The following is a 25,405-nucleotide window of genomic DNA, read 5'->3' as shown; positions in this document are numbered from 1 at the left end:
TATGGTCAAATGTTGGAAAGAAAGAAAGTAGCATTTGTAAAAATACAGATTTTTGATTTGGACATTATTTACAACTTTTGGCTCCCTTTTTAAAAATACACTACACTAGAAAAGTTAACTTATTTGCTGTGATTTGCTGTTTATTCTCTGTAATTTAACAAAACAAAGTAAATCAGTAAAATACACAGTCAAACATTTTATTTTTTTTTGCACTATAACAAGGGAAAATATATTTATTAATTTATATTTTACTGTTTACTTTATTGCTTTTATGTTACTGCTTCAAGTTTACTGTCCACTGAACCCTTAGAGAACGTCCATGGAACGTTCTGTGAACCGACAACCAAAAAAAGCCCAGTTTCTTTACACTAAATTCTTATAATTATCACGACCTGGATGACTGAGAATCCACGCAGACAAATGGCAGATTGTTTCTTCTTGTCGCCCTACTAAAGTTCCCACAATATTTGAATGATAAGTTAATAATTGTGAGAGATATGGGCAGTGAACACCTGAGAGCGTGTTCAGCCGTTGACGCGTCACGTAGCGTACGAGGAAGAAGAGCAGAAGAAGAAGACGAGCAGCAGAAGAAGAAGAACGTCCTGTTGGGTGGTTAGCCTCCGCTGGTGCTGCTGCTCTCAGTTCAGCTGAGTTTCTCTTCACGGCTATGATTGACAGAGTCAGCAGAGGTTTACACGGACATGTCCGCACACTCGCTTGGTTGTTATCGTAACAGAAAGATCTGCAGCATGGCGAGTCCAGAGAGAGCCCATTCCCGCACCAGAACCAGAACACCGTGTGTCGGATTATTGAGGATGTTATTTATTGCTTTTATCCACGCGGCACGGGCGAATAAACAAGGTTTGTAACTTAGCTCTGCTAAGTTAGCTAGCGCTAACTTCCGTAGACATTTCTGTGAAGTGTGGGTTGAGGTTAGCGTTACCTCTGCGGGCCAACTTTATCACAGCTAGCCCGCTAACGCCAACACCAGCACCTCCACAACACTGCTAAATTATAGCCGGTTCTGTTTGCTGCTAACGAAGTTTCATTGTGGAGTGAGGTGTGTTGACGTTTTGAATGGTGAGCTCAGTTCAGAATGAGACAGCCTCCGTCAGTTAGCTAACTAACGTATATGTGGCCTTACTGTAAACGTTAGCTCCGTTTGTAGCTTGTTGTCATGTTGTCATCCCTTCCATATATGGGTAAGTTAAGCTAACAGTTAACCCAGCAAACATACCAGATAGTACACGGCAGAGACGGACAGAGCGGCTTGTTAGCACCGAGGCTAGTACTCATGTTAGCTCACTGTATGATCTTAAAGCACAGGAATGATGAGATGTCAGATTGACTGTATTAATGGCAGTCAGGCTATCCGACATTACTTCCTCATACCGGGCTCAGTGAAGGAAATCGGACAGATGGGTGATTCTTGCAAACGTGGCTTTGATTTTGACCCTTGGTTGTGTTTAGCCCAGGCCAAATGACAGCCGCTGGATATTTATCCTCAAGTCAGACATGCTGATCATGTCGGGTCACAGTGACAAGTGGACAGCTGTCATCCACTTTCAAGATAACCTATGCCGGCTTTGAAACGTGTCTGTAAATTGTTTACATTGGTTCCAGACACTTGCAAACAAAGCTGCACGACATTGGAATAAAATTGACATTGTCATATGTAGATTTCTGAGGTTTAGATATAAACTGAAATATGAAAAAATATGGTAATTGGTGTCAGAGGACTTGAATAACTCTTTAGTTGGGGTGTTTTTGTACACAAGTGCATCTGCATAGAGACAAAATATTTCTAAAAGCTGATAAAAGCCATTTGGAGCATTTCTCATATGGTATAATTTAATAGTTTTTTGCTTTGGATGGCATTCCGATCAGGATTTGCACTCATGCAGAACTTGTGCAGATTTAAATCAAACAAATTAGTTGTGTTGCTTCCTGTGGTGGCAGCAATTCCAAGACACAGCTGCCGGTGTACCTATTTTTGATCAACATCGTCTTTTCTGCTGTTGAAATATTCCTGTACCACTGACATGTTTGCTTTTGGAGACAAATCTTCCTTTTCAGTGTTTCTCTCCTGTACATGTGCAGCCTGCATGTCAACAAACCCAATGTCTTCTGAGTGAAGTTGACAAAATATGTCCAAGAACCCTTAATTCGGAGTAAATTATGTTCTATCAAACAGACGTTTCTCCTAGTTTAGTCATGGATTAGTCAGTAAAAGCCCTGTGACTTCTCATTTTGTGACAAACCGCAAAAAAAGTTGTAGCGCGATGTGTTTGAGTCAATTTGCCTTACTAGATGTTGCACTTCCTCCAGTGTGACTCTTACACATCCACACATCACAATGGTGTTGCTAAAACAGTATATTATGTAGCCCTACTTGCAACACACTCGAAGCCAGGATCGCGCTAGAACTACATGCTTGTGATAAAGCCGCGTTGCATGGGGTTGTTTGACAAACAGAGTGTAAATTCACTTTGTCATGCCTTCTACAAATGTCAACACTACTGGCTAAGCAAACTGAGTCAGTATTAACTAGAGCGCTGCAGGTATGCTTCAATGTTTAACCTATCTGGACAGATTCACACCGGCCTCTGCCAGGGGAAGTGACATGTGATTTAAAGACGAGAAATGATCAAACTTCCTGCTTTCTTTCAGTTGGGCAATCGCAGAGTAACTCACAGTTGTACTTTGCCAGTCATTGTGACCGAAAGACCGTCTGTTAATGCATGTTTAAAAACTGATTGCAATTGGGAATGTTGAATTTTGTAATGTTTGGTTCACATTTCTTAGTAAATTGTAATATTTTGTTTAGTTTTTCATCCACACAACTGTCCAGATTTTTAAAAATATCTACCAACAGCTGCTAAATCTTGCAAACTAGTCATTTAAAGTGTTGGAAAACATTCAGTTTCATTTTGAATGGATTTGAATCCAGTGCTCAAGTTCACTATTTCTAGCCCTGTTCAGTCTTCACTATTATACAGTAGTAAACCTTACTTCTTCTACTGCTACTAATGATTATTTTCATTGTCGTTATTTTTTTATTAAGATGGTATCCTCCATCATCTTCAGTAGTCCACAGCACAAAGCTAGTTCATTTATTGTCGCAGAGGAGCAAAAAACAAAGTATTCACACTTAAGAAGAAAGAATCAGTGAATGTAGACTTTATTTAACCTTAAAATAATACTGACACCGATTATCAAAATAGTTTGTGATCAATTTAACGGTTGACAACTAATTGATTAATTGTTGCAGCTTAAACTAAGTATTGATGTGAGTTGTGCGTCATTAATGTTAGGAAATGCCAGGAAAATAAAAAATTAGAAATTGAAATACTGCTGCAGCTGCTTAGATCACCTGAAACTGCTGAAGCATTCTAATCTAAAACATGCTTTATCGCTGGCAAGACTTAATTAAATGCTACAGTTTAGTTTATCATAACAATAAACCGGTATCCCAGCTGCAGATGTGCTTTGAGTATGATCGGCAGAAGGTGGATCTTGCAGCACAAGCTGTGGGATTTCTATGGTGTCGAATTCTCAGCACAGTTGAAGCGTCAGAAGCGCAGAGATGAATTTGAGGCTCTCTAAGCTTTCAGGTTCAAACTGTGAGTAAGTCACATAGCAACCGATGCAAAGGACATCCAGCCCTCAAAATCCTGTTGATAATGGTGTCGTTATTTAGGATTTACTACCCTTTTCACACCCTTAAACCTTATGATATCCTGTAGCAGACGTAGTGCTTCATTCACAGTGGCAGATGAATTGGCTCTTCCCAGTACAACCTGGGTGTGACCCCAACTTCTATGTGGAGTAGGGAGTGAACTCAGATCTCGAGACAGACCTTTCTATTGTCTGCATTTCGAGCACAAGAGATTAAAGTTCAAGCGGGGAGTAATCTTTGCTTGTAGTATTACTTTGTGGTTTTGACAGATACGCTGACTGCTGACAGATGACTTTTGCTTTTGGAGACGCGGGTAGAGGAGTTACTCCCAGAAGGTTTTATTTGATTATTTCTGATTTTGCAGGGGTTTGTCTTTTGTTAAATTACAGCACTTCTGCTGCCCAACGTGAATCAAAATGATGAATCATTTTAAATCAGTGTTGGGGTTTCCAAAGGCGCTTTGCCGTGCAAACCAAGTTAAATGTCTCAGTGGCATGTGAAAGTAATTTACTTAGCTATTTTTTTCATTTGTACCATTTCACCTTTAATCAGTCATTTGAAACTGTGCTGAAATGTGCAGCAGATGATTTAAATGATGTTGATAATACTTAAGTTTTCTTGTTGTTTCTTTTACAGCATTCATTCAGTCAGACACAATTCTAGAGGTTCTACATTTTGGTGAGGGAGGCCTTTTACAGGTAAGGGCTTGTGGTTTATTTTTTTTCTTGTGGTTTTACAATGAAAAGTCGGTTTTAACACTCTATAATTGATTGTAACTTTGTATGATATATCTCAGTAGGTGCCTCTTTGAAAACTACAATGTTTTATATCTTTTCTAATGCTTTCTTTTCTTTAATGTTTTGTTTTTGCTCCTTTTTTGTAAAGCACTTTGTAACTCTGGTGTTAAAAGGTGCTATAGAAATAAATTTTCTCATTGTGATGATTAAATTCTAACATTTACTCCGTTACAGAGCAAGAAAAGGATGAAATAAACCCATTTACTATACTTGCAAATTCTCCTGCTGAATGTAATTTTCAAATAATTCATGTTGCAATGAATATTTACTTTATGTTTCTGTTCTCTCTGCAGGCAGAGTCTGACATCGATTTTAGTTTATATCATCAACAAAGGTAAGAACTATCCTCCTTTCTTTGGCAGTAAGAACTTGAATGGACTAGATGTTAATGTATGTAAATGCTACTATGTTAGTGTCAGTGTAGATAGGTGCTGTTGTTGTACATCTACACCATTAAGCACACACGATTTATCTGGATCACATACTATTGTAAACGGTTGCTTTAAGGTCGCCGTAGAAGTGGAAAGTGCAGCCTGAGGAGTTCTTGACACCCAAAACAACAGCAGTCTTATGCAGCACACGTCACAGTTCTCCAGGCTTTAACACGACCAGCATTCCTGAGCAGAGCAGAAAGCAACAAAGATGCTACTGAAACTAGACGGTAACAAACACCAACAAGCAATCAGAAAAAGTTTGTCTTGTCAAGGTTGACCACAGCGGGCAAGAATTTTATTTATCTATCCGGCTATAAAGTATAACCGAACAACCAAGAAGCAAAAAAAAAAGCTTGACGATGTTAATAACAACCTGCTGTAGGCTACAAAGCAAGACAACCACAACTTTAAGTTGCGCTTAGTGACAGGTTTGCTTTATAGCATTCAGGTCACACCCATCTCATCTCCTGGCCGTGTCAAACACATGCTATTAACAACATCAGTTGTCAGGGAAACCTCTCAGTCTGTGTCACCTGTTGTTCGACCGGACCACAGCCCAAACCCTCCATTCCACCACAGCTCTGCAAAAGAGTCGCATCCAGCAGGGCAGACCTTGGAGACGTCTGTCTGACAGCGTGTTCCTATGAGCAGACAGGATTGCTTAAATGCCTTGAGGGTGGACACAAACCTGGCTGACCAGAGAGCTGTTTGGGGAAGTTGTAGTTTGCTTTCTAGTATCAGTCAGAGGCAGACGTCAGAGTCTTGTATCGAAGTGCTGTTGGAGCTACAGGGACAGGGAATGTTTGAACACTGGTAATGCTTTTTGCAGAGTGTGTCTTGACTGAAGGGAGTGGGCTCTGTTACAGAAGTGGTGAAACAAGTAAACAATGTTTCCATGACACGAAGCAAGTAAACATCAGTCAGTCAACTTTTTAGCACCATGTTTCTGTATACACATCACAGCTAACCCTGTCTGTACCTTTTATGTGTGTTTCGTCTGTGTGCAGCATTCAGCCAGACTTTACTATTTGTACAGTATGTTCTAATCCATAAAGAGGTTATCTGTTGTGACATGATTACTCCCTCAACAGAGCTTGGTGACGGGGGCATTTTGGCCTTTGGCTGTGTTGTTTGAGACTTTCTGTAACCCTCTGAACCCCATGCTGTTTCTTGGCATTTGTTTTGCTTTTTTTGATGCAAAATAAAGTCCTGTACCTTTTATGGAAATGGCACAACCACAGCTACAAGCAGAGTCAACTCAAGATGTGTTCTGTGCAGTATGACGTACAAATAGTGCTATAAATCGTTCAAGAAGTCAAATGAAATTTGAAATTCTATGACTATTTATTGTATGAGAATTGAAAAAAAGCATGTACAAAGTTTTTCAAGTGCAAATTAGGGCTGGCCCGAATAGTGGTTTCTGGCCTCCGGATATTCGGGCCCTATTAAATATATCCGAATATCCGAATATTCATTCCGCCCCGTAACGTCCGGAGATGGCTTGTGGATCCGTTCGTCTGGTCTCCCGGGTACCGGATACCAAAATTAATATCCAGATAGTGCTGTAGTGAACAAATATTCGGATATTCGGGATATTCGGGTCCAGCCCTAGTGCAAATACATGTTATCAGTACTGGAAAATGGGGGCAGCGCATGCTATACAGACCTAATTATTTATATTTGTACAGTTTCTGCAAACTAGGTGTTTTCCGCACTACTCTGCACATCAACTTTAGAAAGATGTTTCACCATGCTGAATGCATCTTCCAGCAATTTACGGACAACTTGTTACTCTGTCGACTGTTTCTGACCCATGCTGTGTTTATTTCATAGATGAAGTGCGTTTCATTTTGCACTCAGTCTCTCTTGTTGTCTTATTCCTGCTCTTTGTAAACATTTCCTGCAATTCATCTAGAAGGCCTCAGAATTTTTGTCACATGACTTCGTTGCAGCGGAGTTATTCATGGTTTTTCAGTGCAACCAAGACGCACAGAATTTTTATTTTTCTTAATACAATCTAGTGCAAAGTATTTTACTTTCTGAGACACGAGAAATGAAACCTGTAGATTAAGATTAAAAATGGGATTCAGAGGGTTAAATGTCTAACTTCCCCTTTTTTCATCTTGGTGTGTGTGTGTGTTCAAGGTTTGCAGATACTTTCATTGTGGAAAAAGGTTGTGGATTCCACTGGAATTAAAATGCTTTTCACAGCCACTTTATATGTTCTTATAATGCACTTGTGATCTTAAGGTTAGCTTGCCACTGGACATGAGCAGGTCTGAGGCCAAGAGGCACAGCCCTCCTCATGATCTGCCCGAGCTACTCCAATTACACACTGACATTCAACACATTAGCTCTGAAGCGCCGAGTGAAAGGCGGTGCAGAATTCACAGCCAGGATCCATGTGGATCCATAATCCCACAAGAATTTTGTCAGTAGTTGTTATATTAATGGGAGAAGCGAGGGCAGGCTGTAGATGACTGATTATCCCGAAGGAAGACTGCATGGTGGATCATTGTGAGCCTCAGGGGATGGAAATCCATCTCGTCTATAGCTCAGCTATTGGAGTGCACAGCTCGGGCTATTGTCTGCTTCTGTACATGTAGGCTTTGTATTAAATAGGTGAAATTGATCTCCTGCTAATTGTCTGAATCTAGGGTGGTGTTAGAGTAATTACATGTGAGTGATATAGCAAAGGATGGCGTTGGTGCAAAAGATAATAGAATACTACTTCATCATTGACTTTTTTCTTGCATGTATGATGTTTCCCACAAGTGGTTCTCTTTGTAGTGAAATGGTCACGTCGCATCCGAGTGCCACGTCTGCATTCATGATGAACTTCTCTTTCCATGAGATTTACATGACGGCTCTCATTACACTGTTCTGTTGTGTATTTCCTCTGCCAAAGAAGAGTTGCTGCTGTTTGGGGACACGCTGTCTATTGTTAAGATACACCTGTTGTTAAACAGGTTTTGCGAGTCATACAACTGGGTGGGTTGTGCCCGATGCTCAAAAGTTGCTGCCGGTGTGAGAGAAGCACCACACTGTGAGAGTTTCACCAGGGATCAGTCTTTAGTGTCCTTTCTTGTCTATTTTCTTTAGCTTATGGATTTTCATGGAAGTTTTACATATGGAAATAGTGCGCTGCAGATGGGAGTGGTCCCATTGCCGGCTTAACGCATTGATTAAAAAAAACATAGACGCAGACTGTGGTTTCTGTGCTTACGCATTTAGCCTCTAAGGTGTTTGAAATACACAAACATGGATGCTATTTTTCCTAGCCTGCTTTTGCTGCTGACACAGCTTCCTGTCTTTCACAGCACGTCCCCGCATCGTGGGAACTGCCGACCTATACGATTTGAACCTCCAATGTTGGACTTTCATGAGCAGTGAGTGTTTTTCTTTCATAAAATTGCTTTTTTTGTGTGTCTTGTGCGATCTTATACTTTGACATTGAGACATCTAATGTTTGTCATTTTAAGTTGTTTCTTTTTTTCAGTCTGAGTTGTCCTAAGAACTCATTTACACCATAGAGAGTTTAGACGGGTTCAGTCAGTTGTAGTAATGTAGCTTTCTAGAACATGTCGACTGAAAACTGACCTTAGCATGTCAACAATAAATGGATTGCCGAAGAAGCATTTTAACAATCTATGGAATGCACTTTACAAAACCACATATTCTTGAACTCCAGTGCCAGAACCTGACTTTACCTTTGCTATTCTTATTAGATTACATTCCATGCTAAAAGCAAGGACACACCCATGTAGTGTGACCTAGCTTTACAGCACACAACCAGGGTGCAGATTCAGGAGCTCTCAGAGCAGTGGGGTCACGGTAAAAGAGCCAGCTGTCTCGGCCCGTCCTCCCCTGTCCTCGATTAAAAAATCCACTTATCAGACGTGAATGTTTTCAAAGCATGAAAATGAAACCTTGAGAAAGTCTCACCCGGCCTCTAATGTGCCAGAGATGATGACAGCATTTGAATTAGCAGTCTCATTATAAAAGCCTGTATATGGAAGCTCAATTTGCATTGTGCATGGTGTTAAAATGATCTTTAAAGGAGGAGATTTTTTGTGGTTTCATCAATTCACTGAGATACAATACATCAAAGATAACATTCAGCTGCATTTCTTCTTTAGCTGAAGTAACTTCCGTCCTGACATTGCATGATAATGCAGCAGTGAGAATTATAAGAAAACTCCCTAAGTTTCAAGTTTCTACAGCTTTTTTAAAATCATATTGAAGTAAAAGAAACCCCAGACAGCCTCAGAGGTATAAAATCAAAGAGTTTATGGTGTGCTTTGAATGTTGGATTAGCAATGTGGAGATGGTAGCTCATGAATGTCAAGTCTCCACATTAGGTTGTGCCATTTTACTTTTTAAAGTTAAGTTCTTCGCCACATTTGTTCTCCCTTCTTTCAATTTTCGTGTCATTCATCCTGTTTAATTTTAATCTAAATCATTTTACAACATTATGTCCCTTCCAAGTAACTGTGACCACTTTTATGAGAGGTTTTGTTCTGTTTCTTCAACAGTTAGTTTGAACTTCTTCAATTGCAGTGTCCTTTTCTTACAAAGCCTTCTCTTCCTCTCTTACAGGCCCGTTGGAATGCCAAAAATGGAGAAAGTTTATTTACATAATCCTAGTGCAGAAGAAATTAGTTTGATATCAATATCAGCAACAACAGCACATTTTCACGCGTCCTTTTTCCAGAATAGGGTAAGTAATTATCGCTTTAAGTTTGTTGTTTGTCTTGACTACTTGTCTAATAGGATTTTTGGAAATTCAATCATCCTGTTATTGAAGAAAAGGTGGAATTATTACCTTGCAGTTGTATGCATCTGCCAAATATCCATCTAACTCTATGCATGTTCTTAAGTTATGGTGTTTAAAAAATAGCCAGAAAAGAGTTTTTGCAGAATATTATAAGCAATTTTCTACTCCAGGAACTTGCGGGCCATTTTGGAGCAGTCTTTGTGCATGTTCTGAGAGCAGGAATCGGAAAAGTGTGCAAGGGCTGTTTTCAGGTTTAAAAAAAAACAAAAACAAGAAATACCTACTCCAGGCAGATACTTCTGTATGACCCTGAAAAAACTGCTGGGCAGGGCTTGATGCTGATTGGTTAAACTCAGAGGACAACACCGTTTGCTTATAGGAGCACCATTTTATTCAGCCTCTCTTGATGTCCTCATACAGTCAACATCCTCTCACTGCAAAATCAGCCTCTGTAGCATAAAATTCAGCATATAGGCTAACATAATAACAAACCATCGATTTGCATAAAACTGCAGATCTGTCCAGTACCTGTTGTTCACCGTTGGTTTGGCACACTTGGAGTTGCCACCGTGGTTGAAGCTGCTGGTTCCTACACCGCAGTGAAAACGGAAAGTCTGAAACACCGATTACAGGGCTGACTGTAAACATTCGCGTGACCTTGTGCCTGCCCTAAGTTCCTGCGCTGGAATGACTACTTGAGCTCTGGCCAAAAACATGTTTTGTGACCTTTTACCACCAAAATCTGATCAGTTCACCCTTAAGCCCGAGTGGAAATTTGTGCTAAATTTAAGAAGTTCCCTCGAGAAAAGGTATTATTTTCATGAGAATGGGAAGACGACCCTAAAACGTAATGCCTCGCAGGGGTGGAAGCATACAAGTATTTCTCTTGATCTCCAGTCATGTGGTTGCGTCCTGATCTCAGCATGTTGTTTGATCTTCCTCAGGAATCATCGTTAACATTTTTTGATCCGTGTTGTAACCTCTGTAATTATTATAAACAAGAGATGCTAATCCAAAAATAAAATGGATCCCTCTTGTGTCTCTCAGATGCAATTTTCGATAGTTTTGTTTTTGTCTAGTATCAATAGTGAACAAATAATCAGCAGCCTGTAGATGCTGATGACAACAGCGTGAGAAATTCAGACAGATACCACATGTGCTACGGTGACGTGACTACACAGAAGATCTCTGGGGTCTGTCGTCATTGGCACTGCACACATGAATGACATTTTGTGAAGGGACAGTCCAAAGTACACAAACAGTTAACCACAGTAGAGATGTAGACCAGATGGCATACACGAAAGAATGTTAGAAATGCTAAAATTGACTCTTGACACACAGGATGCAGTGTCCCAAGAGGGTGGGTCCTATATAGCTCCTCCACTGTAGGAGGATGAACCCCTGACTCTCTTTCTTTTTTTTTCCTTTTTAAAGTGTGTTCACAGATTTGTTGTTCATGGCAATGTGACACTAACATTTGGAAGCATCTGCTCATTCAAAAGTTTATTTGTACTGTTTTCTACTTTGTACAACAATACTGAAGGCATCAACAGTATTAACCCTCGTGTTGTCCTACAGGTCAAAATTGACCCGTTTTAAAGATTGAAAATGTGGGGGAAAAAAATAAAAAATTCACAGTGAAACTTCTGATGTCCACATTTTCAACTTTTTTGGGAAATCTTTGAACATTTTTTGGTGGGGGAAAAAAGAAATGTTAAAATGTTTCTTAAGAACGTTCACAAAAAAATCAACCAAAATCCAGTGAATTTTGTTGGATTTTGGTTGATTTTTTTTTTTTTTTGTGAATGTTCTTTAAGAAAATATTAGAAATTTGACTGATATATACACACGTGGACAAAATTGTTGGTACCCCTCAGTTAAAGAAGGAAAAACCCACAATTCTCACTGAAATCACTTGAAACTCACAAAAGTAACAATAAATAAAAATTTATTGAAAATTAAATAATCAAAATCAGCCATCACTTTTGAATTGTTGATTAACATAATTATTTAAAAAAACAAACTAATGAAATAGGGCTGGACAAAAATGATGGTACCCATAACTTAATATTTTGTTGCACAACCTTTTGAGGCAATCACTGCAATTAAACGATTTCTGTATTTGTCAATGAGCGTTCTGCAGCTGTCAACAGGTATTTTGGCCCACTCCTCATGAGCAAACAGCTCCAGTTGTCTCAGGTTTGATGGGTGTCTTCTCCAAATGGCATGTTTCAGCTCCTTCCACATATGTTCAATGGGATTCAGATCTGGGCTCATAGAAGGCCACTTTAGAATAGTCCAACGCTTGTCTCTCAGCCATTCTTGGGTGTTTTTGGCTGTGTGTGTTTTGGATCGTTGTCCTGTTGGAAGACCCATGACCTGCGACTGAGACCAAGCTTTCTGACACTAGGCAGCACATTTCTCTCCAGAATGCCTTGATAGTCTTCAGATTTCATCGTACCTTGCACACTTTCAAGACACCCTGTGCCAGATGCAGCAAAGCAGCCCCAAAACATTACTGAGCCTCCTCCATGTTTCACCGTAGAGACAGTGTTCTTTTCTTCGTATGCTTGGTTTTTGAGTCTGTGAACATAGAGTTGATGTGCCTTACCAAAAAGCTCCAGTTTGGTCTCATCTGTCCAAAGGACATTCTCCCAGAAGCTTTGTGGCTTGTCAACATGCATTTTTGCAAATTCCAGTCTCGCTTTTTTATGAGTTTTTTTCAGCAGTGGTGTCCTCCTTGGTCGTCTCCCATGAAGTCCACTTTGGCTCAAACAACGACGAATGGTGCGATCTGACACTGATGTACCTTGGCCTTAGAGTTCACCTTTAATTTCTTTGGAGGTTGCTCTGGGCTCTTTGGATACAATTCGAACGATCCGTCTCTTCAATTTGTCATCAATTTTCCTCTTGCGGCCACGTCCAGGGAGGTTGGCTACTGTCCCGTGGGTCTTGAACTTCTGAATAATATGAGCCACTGTTGTCACAGGAACTTCAAGCTGTTTAGAGATGGTCTTATAGCCTTTACCTTTAAGATGTTTGTCTATAATTTTTTTTCGGATGTCCTGGGACAATTCTCTCCTTCGCTTTCTGTTGTCCATGTTCAGTGTGGTACACACCTTTTCACCAAACAGCAGGGTGACTACTTGTCTCCCTTTAAATAGGCAGACTGACTGATTATGAGTTTGGAAACACCTGTGATGTCAATTAAATGACACACCTGAGTTAATCATGTCACTCTGGTCAAATAGTTTTCAATCTTTTATAGAGGTACCATCATTTTTGTCCAGGCCTGTTTCATTAGTTTGTTTTTTAAATAATTATGTTAATCAACAATTCAAAAGTAATGGCTGTTTTTGATTATTTAATTTTCAATAAATTTTTATTTATTGTTACTTTTGTGAGTTTCAAGTGATTTCAGTGAGAATTGTGGGTTTTTCCTTCTTTAACTGAGGGGTACCAACAATTTTGTCCACGTGTGTATGTAATCACTTTAGGTATTTTTTGAAAGATTTTACTCATTTTTTGAGAATATTTACTAGAATTTTCTTGCCAAATTTGGAATTTTTTCCAATAATAATTTTTTTCCTTTTTGCAAATTTTCAGAAATTGGGTAAATTTTTTGCTGAATTTTTGATTTTTTTTTTTAACAAGGAAACCATATTTTGTGGTGCCTGTAAATGAGGACAGCAGGAGGGTTAAATACCACATATGGAATTCGGCAGTGTGCAAAAAAAAATGTATAAACCACGCAAAATATGTTCTAGATGTTATAGTTGTCAAAGTAGCTTTTCCTTCAATCAGTTGGGTTCAGTTGGCTGATTGTGGAGGTCAGGTCTTCTGATGCAGCGTCTTGGTCAAACGGCCTTTACAGAGCCTTCAGGTGTGCTTTGACTCACTGTCCTGCTGAAAAACCTCTGCGACTCGATCCACAGTCTCCTCCCAACAGATGTGTCTGCTGTTTGAACTTGAGCAAGTAGTGTTGTCGACTCTACTCTAAGAAGCTGTTAATTATTGATTTCTTAAGCTGGTGTCTCTAGTGGACTTCGCCCTTGCATCAGAAGGAACTCTTGGTCTTCCTTTCCTGGTGCAGTCTTTCTCCAAACCAGTTTCATCACAGCGTTTGAACTTAAAAAAACTTTTCTTGATTGACTGACGTCCAAGTCACAATGGATTTTTGTTTCTTTTCACATAGCTGAGCAGTTTGTAATACTATGGATCATGACAGTAGGTGAGCTGGACTATTTGCTGTGTAGCAATGTGACTGTTAGTCTCAAGCATTAAAAAAAGGCAAGAACTTCCATCAGTCAACTTTTGACAAGACACACCTGGTAACTGGAAACCATTCCAGGCAATGACTTCATGAAGCAGATGGGTTCATGTCATTAATGTGCAAAGCTACACTGAGTAATCTAAAATATGTTCATAGTTTTTAGATGTTCTACGTGTTATGAGATGCTAAAAAATATGGAAAAAGTGTTGAATGAGTGGATTTTTCCAAAGTTTTGACTGGTCCTCATGTTGGCGACCACCCTCTGCATCGCATACGAAGAGTTCGTTTGAAAGAAAAAAAACCTGTTTTGCGGCCTCACAGTAGAAATAATTTTCTTAGACAGCGCATTTGGCCTTCAGGTCATCTGCAGAACCATTTTTGTGGCTGGAACTGTGTGTGCCACAGGGTCCAGTTGGCTCTTTTGTTCAAATTGTAGCAGAAGAATGTCCATTTTTTTCTTGGTGTGGTTTTCCTCAGAATAATAGAAATATGCTTGTCCGTTAAAGTCCAAAGAGAAATATGTTGCAGACTAATCTGTACATCAGGATGTGACTCTCATATACTCAGTCATGCACTAAGGAATATTTTTTTCTTTTTGTTTTTTACTTTTTTTCTTGAAACAGACAAAAGTGTCTGTGTCTGTAAATAGTTAAATAAATCCAACTTCAGGACAGGAGTGGAGTTCAAAAAGTTGTTCAGTGGGAGTGAACTCAGTGCAGTTTTTAAAATTAAATCAAGGCCTCTCTGTCACGGGTTGTGTTTGAAATAGAGGCTTTTATCTCTGGTAGACAAATTCATGTCTCCAGGAGGTTTTTTGTTGTTTTTGATGCCACCATTGGGGAGCATTAGTTGAGGTAGAATTCAACATTTGAGATGTCACGTTACAACTTTATTTTTTAAATATAACTTTACAAACTTTTCTTCTAAGATTTTGAACAATTTTTTTTTTTTCACAGATAAGAAGCTGCTATGATAATATCACATGGTGTTACAGTCGAGGTCAAAAGTTTACATACACTTGTAAAGAACATAATGTCATGGCTCTCTTGAGTTTCCAGTTATTTCTACAACTCAGATTTTTCTCTGATGGAATGATTGGAACAGATACTTCTTTGTCACAAAAAACATTCATGAAGTTTGGTTCTTTTATGATTTTGTTATGGGTTAACAGAAAAAGTGACCAAATCTGCTGGGTCAAAGATATACATACAGCAGCAACATGAATTAGCAATTTTGGTGACTTAGAAAGTTGTGTCAATGAAATGAGCTTCATAGCATTGCCTCTTAACTTATTGTGAGTGATTATGAGTGACTACAGCTGGTTGCTTCTCTGAGGCCATTTAAATAGGGCTCAGTGGATACAAATGCCCACAAACGCTACAAGGGGAAAGTCAAAGGAGCTCAGCATGGATCTGAAAAAGCAAATCATTGACTTGAACAAGTCAGGAAAGTCACTTGGAGCCATTTCAAAGCAGTTGCAGGTCCCAAGAGCAACAGTGCAAACAATTGTTTGTAAGTATAAAGTGCATGGCACTGTTTTGTCACTGCCACGATCAGGAAGAAAATGCAAGCTATCACCTGCTGCTGAGAGAAAATTGGTCAGAAGGGTTAAGAGTCAACCGAGAACCACCAAAAAGCAGATCTGCCAAGAATTAGAAGCTGCTGGAACACCGGTGTCGGTGTTCATGGGTCAAGCGTGTTTTGCATTGCCATGGACTGAGAGGCTGCTGTGCAAGAAGGAAGTCCTTGCTCCAAAAGCGACACCTTAAGGTTCAACTGAAGTTTGTTGCTGATCACATGGACAAAGATAAGACCTTCTGGAGGAAGGTTCTGTGGTCAGACGAAACAAAAATCGAGCTGTTTGGCAACAATGCCGAGCAATATGTTTGGAGGAGAAAAGGTGAGGCCACCATGCCTACCATCAAGCACAATGGTGGTAGTATGCTGTGAAGTTTTGCTGCCCATGGAACTGGTGCTTTACAGAGAGTAAATGGGATAATGAAGGAGGAGGATTACCTTCAAATTCTTCAAGATAACCTAAAACAGGGGTCGACAAGTAGATGTGGCTTCGGGCCAAAATGTATGTAAACAATCGAACAGCGGGCCAACCTGCGGGGGGGGGCGATGCCGCTAGCAGCGGAGCTTCTACAGCTGATCGCTGCTGCTTGGGACAGAGCCACGTCTCAATTCTGATCACAGATGTATTAAAAATGACTCCCGAGACACACGTTTTGCACACACTGTTGCTCAGTGAAATCTGGCTGGTACAACCGTGTCCGACCAGTAGCGCGAACGCGGAAATGCCTGGCAGTAGCCGACTACGAGAGTTTTGTGTTGCGGTGACGGACTGGCTTGGCTCCGTGCCAAATCAAATTTTCAAAATCATCTGGCAGGCCAGATATTATTCCTGACGGGCCAGTTTTGGCCCGCGGGCCGCCAGTTGCCAACCACTGACCTAAAATGATCAGCCTGAAGGTTGGGTCTTGGCCACAGTTGGGTGTTCCAACAGGACAATGACCCCAAACACACATCAAAAATGGTAATGGAATGGCTAAATCAGGCTAGAATTAAGGTTTTAGAATGGCCTTACCAAAGTCCTGACTTAAACCCCATTGAAAACATGTGGACAATGCTGAAGAAACGAGTCCATGTCAGAAAGCCAACAAATTTAACTGAACTGCACCGATTCTGTCAAGAGGAGCGGTCAAAGATTCAACCAGAAGCTTGTGGATGGCTATCAAAAGCGTCTAATTAAAGTGAAAATGGCCAAGGGACATGTAACCAAATATTAGCATCGTTGTATGTATATCTTTGACCCAGCAGATTTGGTCACTTTTTCTGTTAACCCATAATAAAGTCATAAAAGAACCAAACTTCATGAATGTTTTTTGTGACAAAGAAGTATCTGTTCCAATCACTCTATCAGAGAAAAATCAGAGTTGTAGGAATAACTGGAAACTCAAGAGAGCCATGACATTATGTTCTTTACAAGTGTATGTAAACTTTTGACCTCGACTGTATTTTGGACCCTTTTTATGTCCCGTGTTTAATGAGTGCATGTACCCAATGTGTACCTGCAGCAAAGAAATGCAAACACCACACTGTAAAATCTACAAACAGGTATAAAGTGAACATATAAGAACAATTAAATCACTGGTTTCTGTCATTTGTATGACCATTAATCCCCAACTAAAATGTTCTTACTGTGAAAGTCAGTTTGTATGCAGCAAGAGAGTAATTTCCACTTTGCATTAGAATAACCTGCCCCCTCACTTTTAGTTCTCCTCACTTGGTTTCAGATTGACTTTGTACTAAAATCTCTTTGGACACTGTCCTCTTACTGTCCAGCCCCCATAGTCGAAATAGCAGAAGAGATGATGAAAATGGTGGTACACTCATTTAGGTTGTTGTCAGTTTGAGCCTGAAATAAATTCCTGCAATACCTGTCGATTATTAGTTTTTACTATTCTCAACAGCTTCAATCACTGTTCATTTTTTTTTAATTATTTGTGTGGAAATTTCAATTATTAGTCAAGTGATGCCAATCTATGAGGATTTGATTCTTTGTAACACATGGTAGTAAACTACATATTTTTGATTTTGGACAAACAAATCAAGGTCGTTAAAGAAATTATGGCAATTATGTGCTATTTCATAGACAAAGTGATCGCTGAATAAATCTGAAATTTGGCACAGCTTCTACATTGTTTACTTCACCTTCTACCTCTTTGAAGATTAATACACACGTCAGAGTGTGTGTTTATTATTACACCTCATCTTCTTTTTGCTTCAGCGTTTCCACCAAGCCTGTATTTGTCAAGCAGTAAGTTTCTCACTCTGAAGTGGATGTTAAAAGGGTTTCTAAATTCCTCAGCCGTTTCACTATCTCCACTATCTGTGCTCTGAAGACTCTGTGAAGTTTTGCAGCAGCAGATGTACCGCTAGAAGATCTGTTCTGTTCTGTGTTTTACTTTTAGTGTACAGTATCAGACTGCAGGACATCTTCGTCTATAAGCACAAACTCTCTATTTCTGTGGTTGAAGCTGCTTCTGCTGTTTGCTCATGCTGGTTGAAATGCAACAGGAAACATTTCAGGGGAATCTGCAGCAAAACAACCAACATCATCAACAACTGAAACCATAGTCACCACCAAAATGCTAAAGTTAGCGTGTAGCTGTAAGGTTTTCATACCAACAGACCTTTAAGGTCAGGTGTTGTGGAAATGTGTGTTGAGATCTTTGAAGTTTTTGGGTCAGTACATGTGAATAGCCTAAATCATCTGCTCTGTTTGTTGTACTGCTTATCATGTGTATTCTAACGCCTTTTTATCTTTTAACAGATAATTCCACCAGGAGGGAACACATCGTTTGATGTGGTGTTTCTGGCTCGAGTAGTTGGGAATGTAGAAAACACTTTATTTATTAATACGTCACATCATGGAGTGTTTACATACCAGGTACAGACCAAAGAAACAGCAACACTTTTTTGTTTGTTTTTAAGAAGCTGGATTCTTACTGCCCTAAAAGTGTGACTGATGTTGCTTTTCCACCTGTCCCCTGAAGGTTTTCGGGGTCGGCATCCCAAACCCCTACAGACTGCGGCCCTTTATCGGGGCTCGAGTTCCAGTAAACAGCAGCTTCTCACCTCTAATACACATCCACAACCCCTACAGTGAACCGCTGCAGGTACCTTAGAGAAACTCGACCCTGTCACAGTCGTGTTTGCACACATTTGCTGTTGCACTCATTGATTTGTGTCGTTTTTCCTTGTTTCTCTCCAGGTTGTAGAGATGTACTCCAGTGGTGGAGATCTACATCTAGAGCTTCCCACAGGCCAACAAGGAGGCACTGGAAAATTATGGGTGAGTTCCTCTTTTGTTCCTGCAGCAGTTTGGTATCCGCATCATTGATTGTGCTTACATGCACATCAGGCTCATCCGGTTTTGAACATATTTAGCATTTGGTGTTTACTAGAGCATAGAGAAGTGTGGTTGTTCATTTTCAGGTGAACATTCTTGTCATGTTTGCAACACAAACTGTCAGTGTTGTTATTTATGTAACCGTTAACCTAAATTAATTAGACAATGGCTGTTTCAAGCAGACTTGGCACTATTAAACTGCCTGCGTTATGTTTTGGTTTTGGCCTTTTCACCTTTTTGAAGGCGCTTGGAGACAACATCTGAACCTATGAGAATGGCTGGAGTGAGCGGTTGTGGGGAAAAATCACTTGGTTTGTGTTTCTGTTACGACACTTTGTAGCTGTGCAGGTAGTCAGCATCAGTGAGAAACCAGGATAAGATGTACACATGCTACAGTATCCTGGTTTCTTTAGGTTCCAACGTGCAGAATCAGTTTTCTCAAAACCAAGATAAAGACTTATCTAGGTTTCTCAAATTAGGATGTCAAGTCAAATCACAGTTTTTACTCCACCAAGAAATGCAGTGGAGTTATGTGACGACCGGCGTACGTTTGTCCTTCCATCTGTTTGTCTGTCTGTGCTCTCTCTGGGTGATTTTCTTGTTTTTTATGCAGCACTTTTGGCACAGCTGTTGCTCCAAAGTACTTTTAAATATAAATGATTATGATTGGCATTGCAAATTTACCTAACAAGTTTAGACCTTAAGAGGAATTATACCATAGTGTTACAGATATGATGTTCGCATCCACAAATACAAAAAATGGATGCTTAAAAACCTGATTATAACTGGGATATTCAAGTCCATGTGAATTTAATCATTTTGAGTTGAGGATAAACTCCTAATGCTGCCCCACTCACCCACTGTGATCCTCCCCCTTCAGGAGATTCCTCCGTTCGAGACAAAGGGGGTGATGAGAGCCAGCTTCTCGTCCAGAGATGTCGACAACCACACGGCTTTCATCAGAATCAAAACCAACGCTCCCAATGAAGACCAGTTCATCATCCTCCCTGTAGAGGTGGAGGTCACATCAGGTGTGATGCCAAATCGCTGTCATCTATCTTTATAATTTATCACCTGTAGTACATTTATCGTAACACCTGCATCGTTGTTTGCAGCCCCTGGTATATACTCCTCCACAGAGATGCTAGACTTTGGTACGCTTCGATCACAAGGTATGCAGTCTTAAACAAATACTAAATCTTGCTATCTTTGAAAAGTATTATAAGTATTCCCTCTGACTACTACCATCCCGTGTCCAACTGTTTTACATTACAGATCGGCCAAAACTGCTGAATCTACACCTTTTAAATTCAGGAGCAAAAGATGTTCCGATTACAGTAAGTGTCTTCTGCTGGTTCTTAAAATCCAAATTCTTACTTACAAGGTTATCTTAACCTTTTCGTAATCCGTTATTTTATTTGTGCCTTTCAGAGTGTACGTACAACACCATCAAACGAAGCAGTCACAGTAGACTTCAAAGCGGTCACACTGAAAGCAGGAGAGAGCAGATATACCAAAGTTGCAAGTATTAGTTTTGATGGTGAGTTGTCTTGTTTTGTTTAAATACACATTTTGCACTAAATTTCAAGAGAAAAAGGGAAATACGGTTGGGTGTTATGGGTTCTAATAATGAGATAGAATTCTAAGAGAAGCTGCATTTCCACCGAAGACGGGCTCTTAAAAAAGCAACATGATGTCAAGTTCCTCCTTCAAGCCTTCACTAGAAGACAAAACATGGTCTTAACAAGAAGTATAAATGCAGTCCTGTGTATTTACACCTTTTATGCCATCTTCCTTTTTTAAATGTTTGGTTTTATGTTTTTTCATACACCCTGGTGAAAATTCATATAAATGATTAGACGCTTTAATGATCCTCCTTTGATCATGTCCTGACTAAAGCAGTTTCTTACTTTTCTGCTTCACCGTTGCACAACTTCCTCTTGCGGGGAATTTTATCTTTCTTCAGTGCGCTTATCTTCTCTGTCAATCTGTTCTTTTTTTTGCAGCCTCAAAAGCAAGAAGACCATATCAGTTTTCTGGTAAAATAACTGTTAAAGCAAAAGAGAAGAGTTATTCCAAGCTTGAAATCCCGTACCAGGCGGAGGTTTTAGAAGGGTGAGTTATTTTGTGGATAATGCACTGAGTTTAAAAAAATGCTCTGGAAGAGATTATTTTAAGTTTTAAAGGTGTGTCTTCTTTTCTGGCAGCTACCTGGGCTTTGACCACACAGCTACGTTGTTCCACATCAGGGACAGCCCTGTGGACCCAGTGGACAGACCCATCTTCCTCACAAATGCCTTCAGCTTCGCAGTCCAGATACACAACGTGTCGCTTCCTGAAGAGGCCAAAACTATGTTTAATGTGAGCTTTAGCAGAACTGGGATTAGCAGAGGTCGTTTTAAATGTGATCTGTGCAGAGAACAAGATGACATCACTTTTTCTTTTCCTGTTTCAGGTGCAGAACTTCAGCACGCCCATCATCATCCCTCCACATGAGTCACGCTACATGTTCTCCCTCCTCTTCCGGCCAGTTCGACCATCCATTCACATAGACAGCAACATCCTGCTCATCACAAATGCGTCAAAGTTTCACCTGCCTGTCCGGGCATACACAGGCTTCTTGGAGGTATGTAACGGATGTAGCATTGGTTTAGAACTGCTCATTATTGTAGCTTGATTTTCAGATTCAGTCACCAGCAGTTGAAATTTTGAGCAAGAGCCCTGTCCGTCATATAAAACACGTCAAAACCTTCAGTTCGCAATTTGATTCTGGTGGTTATAAACATTCTTAATCCTCGTGAGTCAGAATTCAGTTAAGTCAAAGCACGTACACTTACTGAGGATGTCACAGTTTCCATATTTGCAGTGAATAAACATCTGTAAATCTACATAGAAACCACAGAAATAAGACGCTTCCTGTAACTTCAGAACTTGCCTGAAAATCCTCTGGTTTTTACGTTCTTTTTTTCAGTAACGGAGTACGCAAGGGATAGTTGTTTCCAGACAGGATCTGCTAACATCTAATTCAGCTTATTTTAATGGTGCCAATTAATGGAGTCTCATTTTTCTCAATAAAAAAGAAAACTACTCTAGAGTTTTTGTGTGTAATGTGTCATTTTTTTGTTGTGTAAACAGCCTCTGGTCCTGCCTCCCAGTCTGAAGGAAAACCTCCTGGACTTTGGTGTCCGCAGTGCAACAGACACCAGCAGCATCATATTTGTGGTGGTCAACAGTAACCCTATAGAGGTGAGAGGCTACCTGAGCTGACGGTGTCATGTTTGAAACAATTTGTGAATATCTGGTTCAGGAATAGAGCAGAATTATAAAGTTCCCTCAGCAGGGTGTTTTTTGACCAATGCACTCCTCAGTCTGTTGTTTGTTGTAAGGAATATTTACTTAAGTTTTTGAACATGCAGACTTGTGCTTTTGAATGCTTTGGGTGCAGTTTAATCATGTTACACCATATGCCTTGATGCTAATGTATTCATTTCCACAGAGGTAGCTGATAAAGTTTGAGTACAGTCACACGCTGTTCAGCAGAAGGACGAAGAGCGTCTGCGTCCAAAGAGAATGAGAACACTTTTGTCCTTTCTGTCCTCCAGCTGGAGATTAAGTCCTGGCTGGTCACTGGGGACAGTCTGTCCATGGAGCTGCTGAAGACAGAGAAAGGAAACACAACAGTGGCCCTGAGTCGCCTCCGAGACCTGCAGAACACTTCAGCCTCCCATCACAAAACGGTAAGATTTTCACAGCAGAACAGATTTCCGCTTGCAGAACTGCATTAGATATTGTTGCTCCTGTGAAACTCAGGCTGTCTAAACCAAAGCCTGATCCCTGGTTGAATGACATTACGCATGCTGCCAGACGTGAATGCAGAAAGGCAGAAAGAAAAGGGATAAGCTACATGTGTCTTTTCAGAATCTGAGAGATAGTTGGCATTCCTATCAAAAAACCGTCAAAGATGCAAAAATTAGTCACTTTTCTGACATTGTTTCCAACGGTAACAACCCACGTGTACTGTTTGATACTATTAAAACCGTTCTCAGTGCTCCAGAACCTCACTGCCCTGAGGACCCATCTAAAATGTGTGAGGACTTTTTGCAGTTTTTCATTAGCAAAGTGGAGAGCGCTAGAGCCCTTATCAGTCGTCCTGCGTATGACCCAGGCACTTCACTAACTTATTCTGCTACTTTTAATCAATTTGAGCCTGTCAGCCTGCATCTTTTGGAGCAAGTTTTTGGTCACATAAGAATTACAGGCTCCCCCACTGATGTGATCCCTCCTCGTCTTTTTAAAGAGGTCTGTCCGACATTGGCACCTTATGTCCTAGATATTGTTAATGGCAGCTTGGCCAGTGGTGTTGTCCCTTCATGTTTTAAATATGCAGTGGTACAGCCTCTGTTAAAAAAACCAAACCTTGCTCGACAGGAACTCTCTAATTATCAGCCAATTTCCAAACTTCCTCTGCTGTCCAAAATACTGGAAAAAAATTGTGTATATTCAGCTGAGCTCATTCTTAGATGAATATGGAATTTCTGAGGTCTTCCAATCAGGATTTAAAACTGGCCACAGCACTGAGATGGCTTTGTTGAGGGTTTTTAATGATGTTCTTCGGGCTTCCAATTCTGGTCATACTGTTGTTCTTCTCCTGTTGGACTTAACAGCAGCTTTTGACATGGTGGATCATCAGATTGTATTGTCACGGTTGGAGAACTGGGTGGGAATCAAAGGTTTAGCTTTAGCTTGGTTTAAATCTTACTTGTCCAACAGAAGCTTTTCTGTCCGGGTTGGGGATGCTATTTCTACTGCGGCCTCTCTGATGTGTGGCGTACCGCAAGGGTCAGTGCTTGGACCCCTGCTGTTTTCATTGTACTTGTTGCCCCTTGGGTCAGTTCTGCGTAGACATGATGTGTCATTTCATTTTTATGCAGATGACTGCCAAATTTATCTGCCATTGCATCAGTCCAAGTCCCTTTTCAAATGTCTTAAAGATGTAAAATTGTGGATGGCGTACAATTTTTTTTGCACTTCAATGAGCAAAAAACTGAGGTTTTGCTGTTTGCTCCCAGTGACTCTACTCGTGTGGTCAAAGCTAAGCTCGGCCCTTTAAACCAGGCCGTAAGCTCTGTTGTGACAAATCTGGGTGTAAAGATGGACTCTGTTTTTAAATTAGACGCCCAGATTAGTGCTGTTGTGAGGTCAAGTTTTTATCATTTGAGCAAACTTGCCAAAGTAAAGCCTTTTTTATCACCTCACAACTTTGAAATTTTGATTCATGCTTTTATCTCCACTCATTTAGATTATTGCAACGCACTTTACTCAGGACTCAGCAAAACCTCACTGTCGAGATTACAGTTGGTTCAAAATGCTGCCGCTCGACTCTCAACAGGATCACGAAAATTTGTCCGCATAACTCCCATCCTCCAATCCCTCCACTGGCTCCCCCGTGCACCTCCGTATCGATTTTAAACTTCTTTTATTTGTTTTTAAATGTCTTCATGGTCTGGCACCCCTGTACTTGTGTGATCTGCTGGCTCTCCACATCCCATCCCGGTCACTGAGGTCAGCAGATCAGGCTTTACTTGGGGTGCCAAAGACTAAAAAGAAGTCAAGAGGAGATTGTGCTTTTGCTGTGGCTGCTCCTAGATTGTGGAATGAGCTCCCACTACATATTTGATTGGCAGACTCTCTCTCTACTTTTAAATCTCTTTTAAAAACACATTTTTTAACTTGGCGTATGGCTCAGCTTAGAGCTGGCTTTTATTGTACAACCTGTGTTTTGTGTCGTATTTTTATGCTCACACTATTTTATTTATATTTTATTTTGTTTTAACATGTACAGCACTTTGGTTGACAGTGTCATTTTTAAAGTGCTTTAGAAATAAAGTTGATTGATTGATTAACAGACATTACAATTTACCCGTGTTCTCTAAATGCCACACATGCAGGCTACAGAAGCTAGCTACACTACTGTGCATTCAGAGCCCTTCCAGTCTCCGTTCAGCAGCTCAAACAGGCTTGTGACCAAAAATTAGTTTGAAAAGAGTGAAATAAGGTGTTTGAGTGTGACCCATATTACTCAGGTTAAAGCCACTTTTTGAAATATGAAGATTTCTTTGAGTGAAACCTTTTAATTGTCATTACAGTTGATCTTGCTTATGTAGTTACTGGAAGCAAAAATGTGATTGTGGTGACTATTCACTTAATTGTGTAGCTCTACTGCAGCTCCAAATTTAATAAATACACATTGTTTTCTCACTGGAGCAAGCAGATGACAAAGGTCCAGTGTGGAGTCATATATACAACTTTTCATATTCGACGTGGATTGTTTGTCTGTATATGTAGCCCTGTGACAGACTGGCGACCTGTCCAGGGTGTCCCCTGCCTTCGCCCGAGTTAGCTGGGATAGGCTCCAGCCCCCACGTGACCCTAGTGAGGATAAAGCGGTGTATAGAGGATGGATGGATGGATATTTGACATGAAGACTGAGGCACTTAGGTTTCACTTTAACTTATCGGTCATGTTGG

General features: G+C 40.3%; 1 protein-coding gene across 1 annotated transcript in view; it reads left to right on the top strand.

Moving 5' to 3' along the window:
- The first annotated feature begins 553 nt into the window (after window positions 1-553).
- tmem131 (transmembrane protein 131) overlaps window positions 554-25,405 on the top strand; it is a 43,153-nt gene continuing 18,301 nt past the window's right edge. The window contains exons 1-17 of the mRNA XM_051947380.1: window positions 554-861; window positions 4,316-4,377; window positions 4,770-4,810; window positions 8,231-8,299; window positions 9,510-9,630; window positions 18,300-18,416; window positions 18,523-18,645; window positions 18,741-18,821; window positions 19,759-19,909; window positions 19,994-20,050; window positions 20,154-20,215; window positions 20,310-20,418; window positions 20,885-20,993; window positions 21,086-21,239; window positions 21,334-21,504; window positions 22,014-22,124; window positions 22,481-22,615. Of these exons, the coding sequence (XP_051803340.1) occupies window positions 702-861; window positions 4,316-4,377; window positions 4,770-4,810; window positions 8,231-8,299; window positions 9,510-9,630; window positions 18,300-18,416; window positions 18,523-18,645; window positions 18,741-18,821; window positions 19,759-19,909; window positions 19,994-20,050; window positions 20,154-20,215; window positions 20,310-20,418; window positions 20,885-20,993; window positions 21,086-21,239; window positions 21,334-21,504; window positions 22,014-22,124; window positions 22,481-22,615 (1,833 nt within the window). The 5' untranslated portion in view covers window positions 554-701. The remainder of the gene's footprint in view (window positions 862-4,315; window positions 4,378-4,769; window positions 4,811-8,230; window positions 8,300-9,509; window positions 9,631-18,299; window positions 18,417-18,522; window positions 18,646-18,740; window positions 18,822-19,758; window positions 19,910-19,993; window positions 20,051-20,153; window positions 20,216-20,309; window positions 20,419-20,884; window positions 20,994-21,085; window positions 21,240-21,333; window positions 21,505-22,013; window positions 22,125-22,480; window positions 22,616-25,405) is intronic.

The sequence above is a fragment of the Acanthochromis polyacanthus genome, chromosome 4, assembly GCF_021347895.1.
Source record: "Acanthochromis polyacanthus isolate Apoly-LR-REF ecotype Palm Island chromosome 4, KAUST_Apoly_ChrSc, whole genome shotgun sequence".
NCBI classification, from domain to species: domain Eukaryota; kingdom Metazoa; phylum Chordata; class Actinopteri; family Pomacentridae; genus Acanthochromis; species Acanthochromis polyacanthus.
This window is presented reverse-complemented; position numbering and strand designations above follow the sequence as displayed.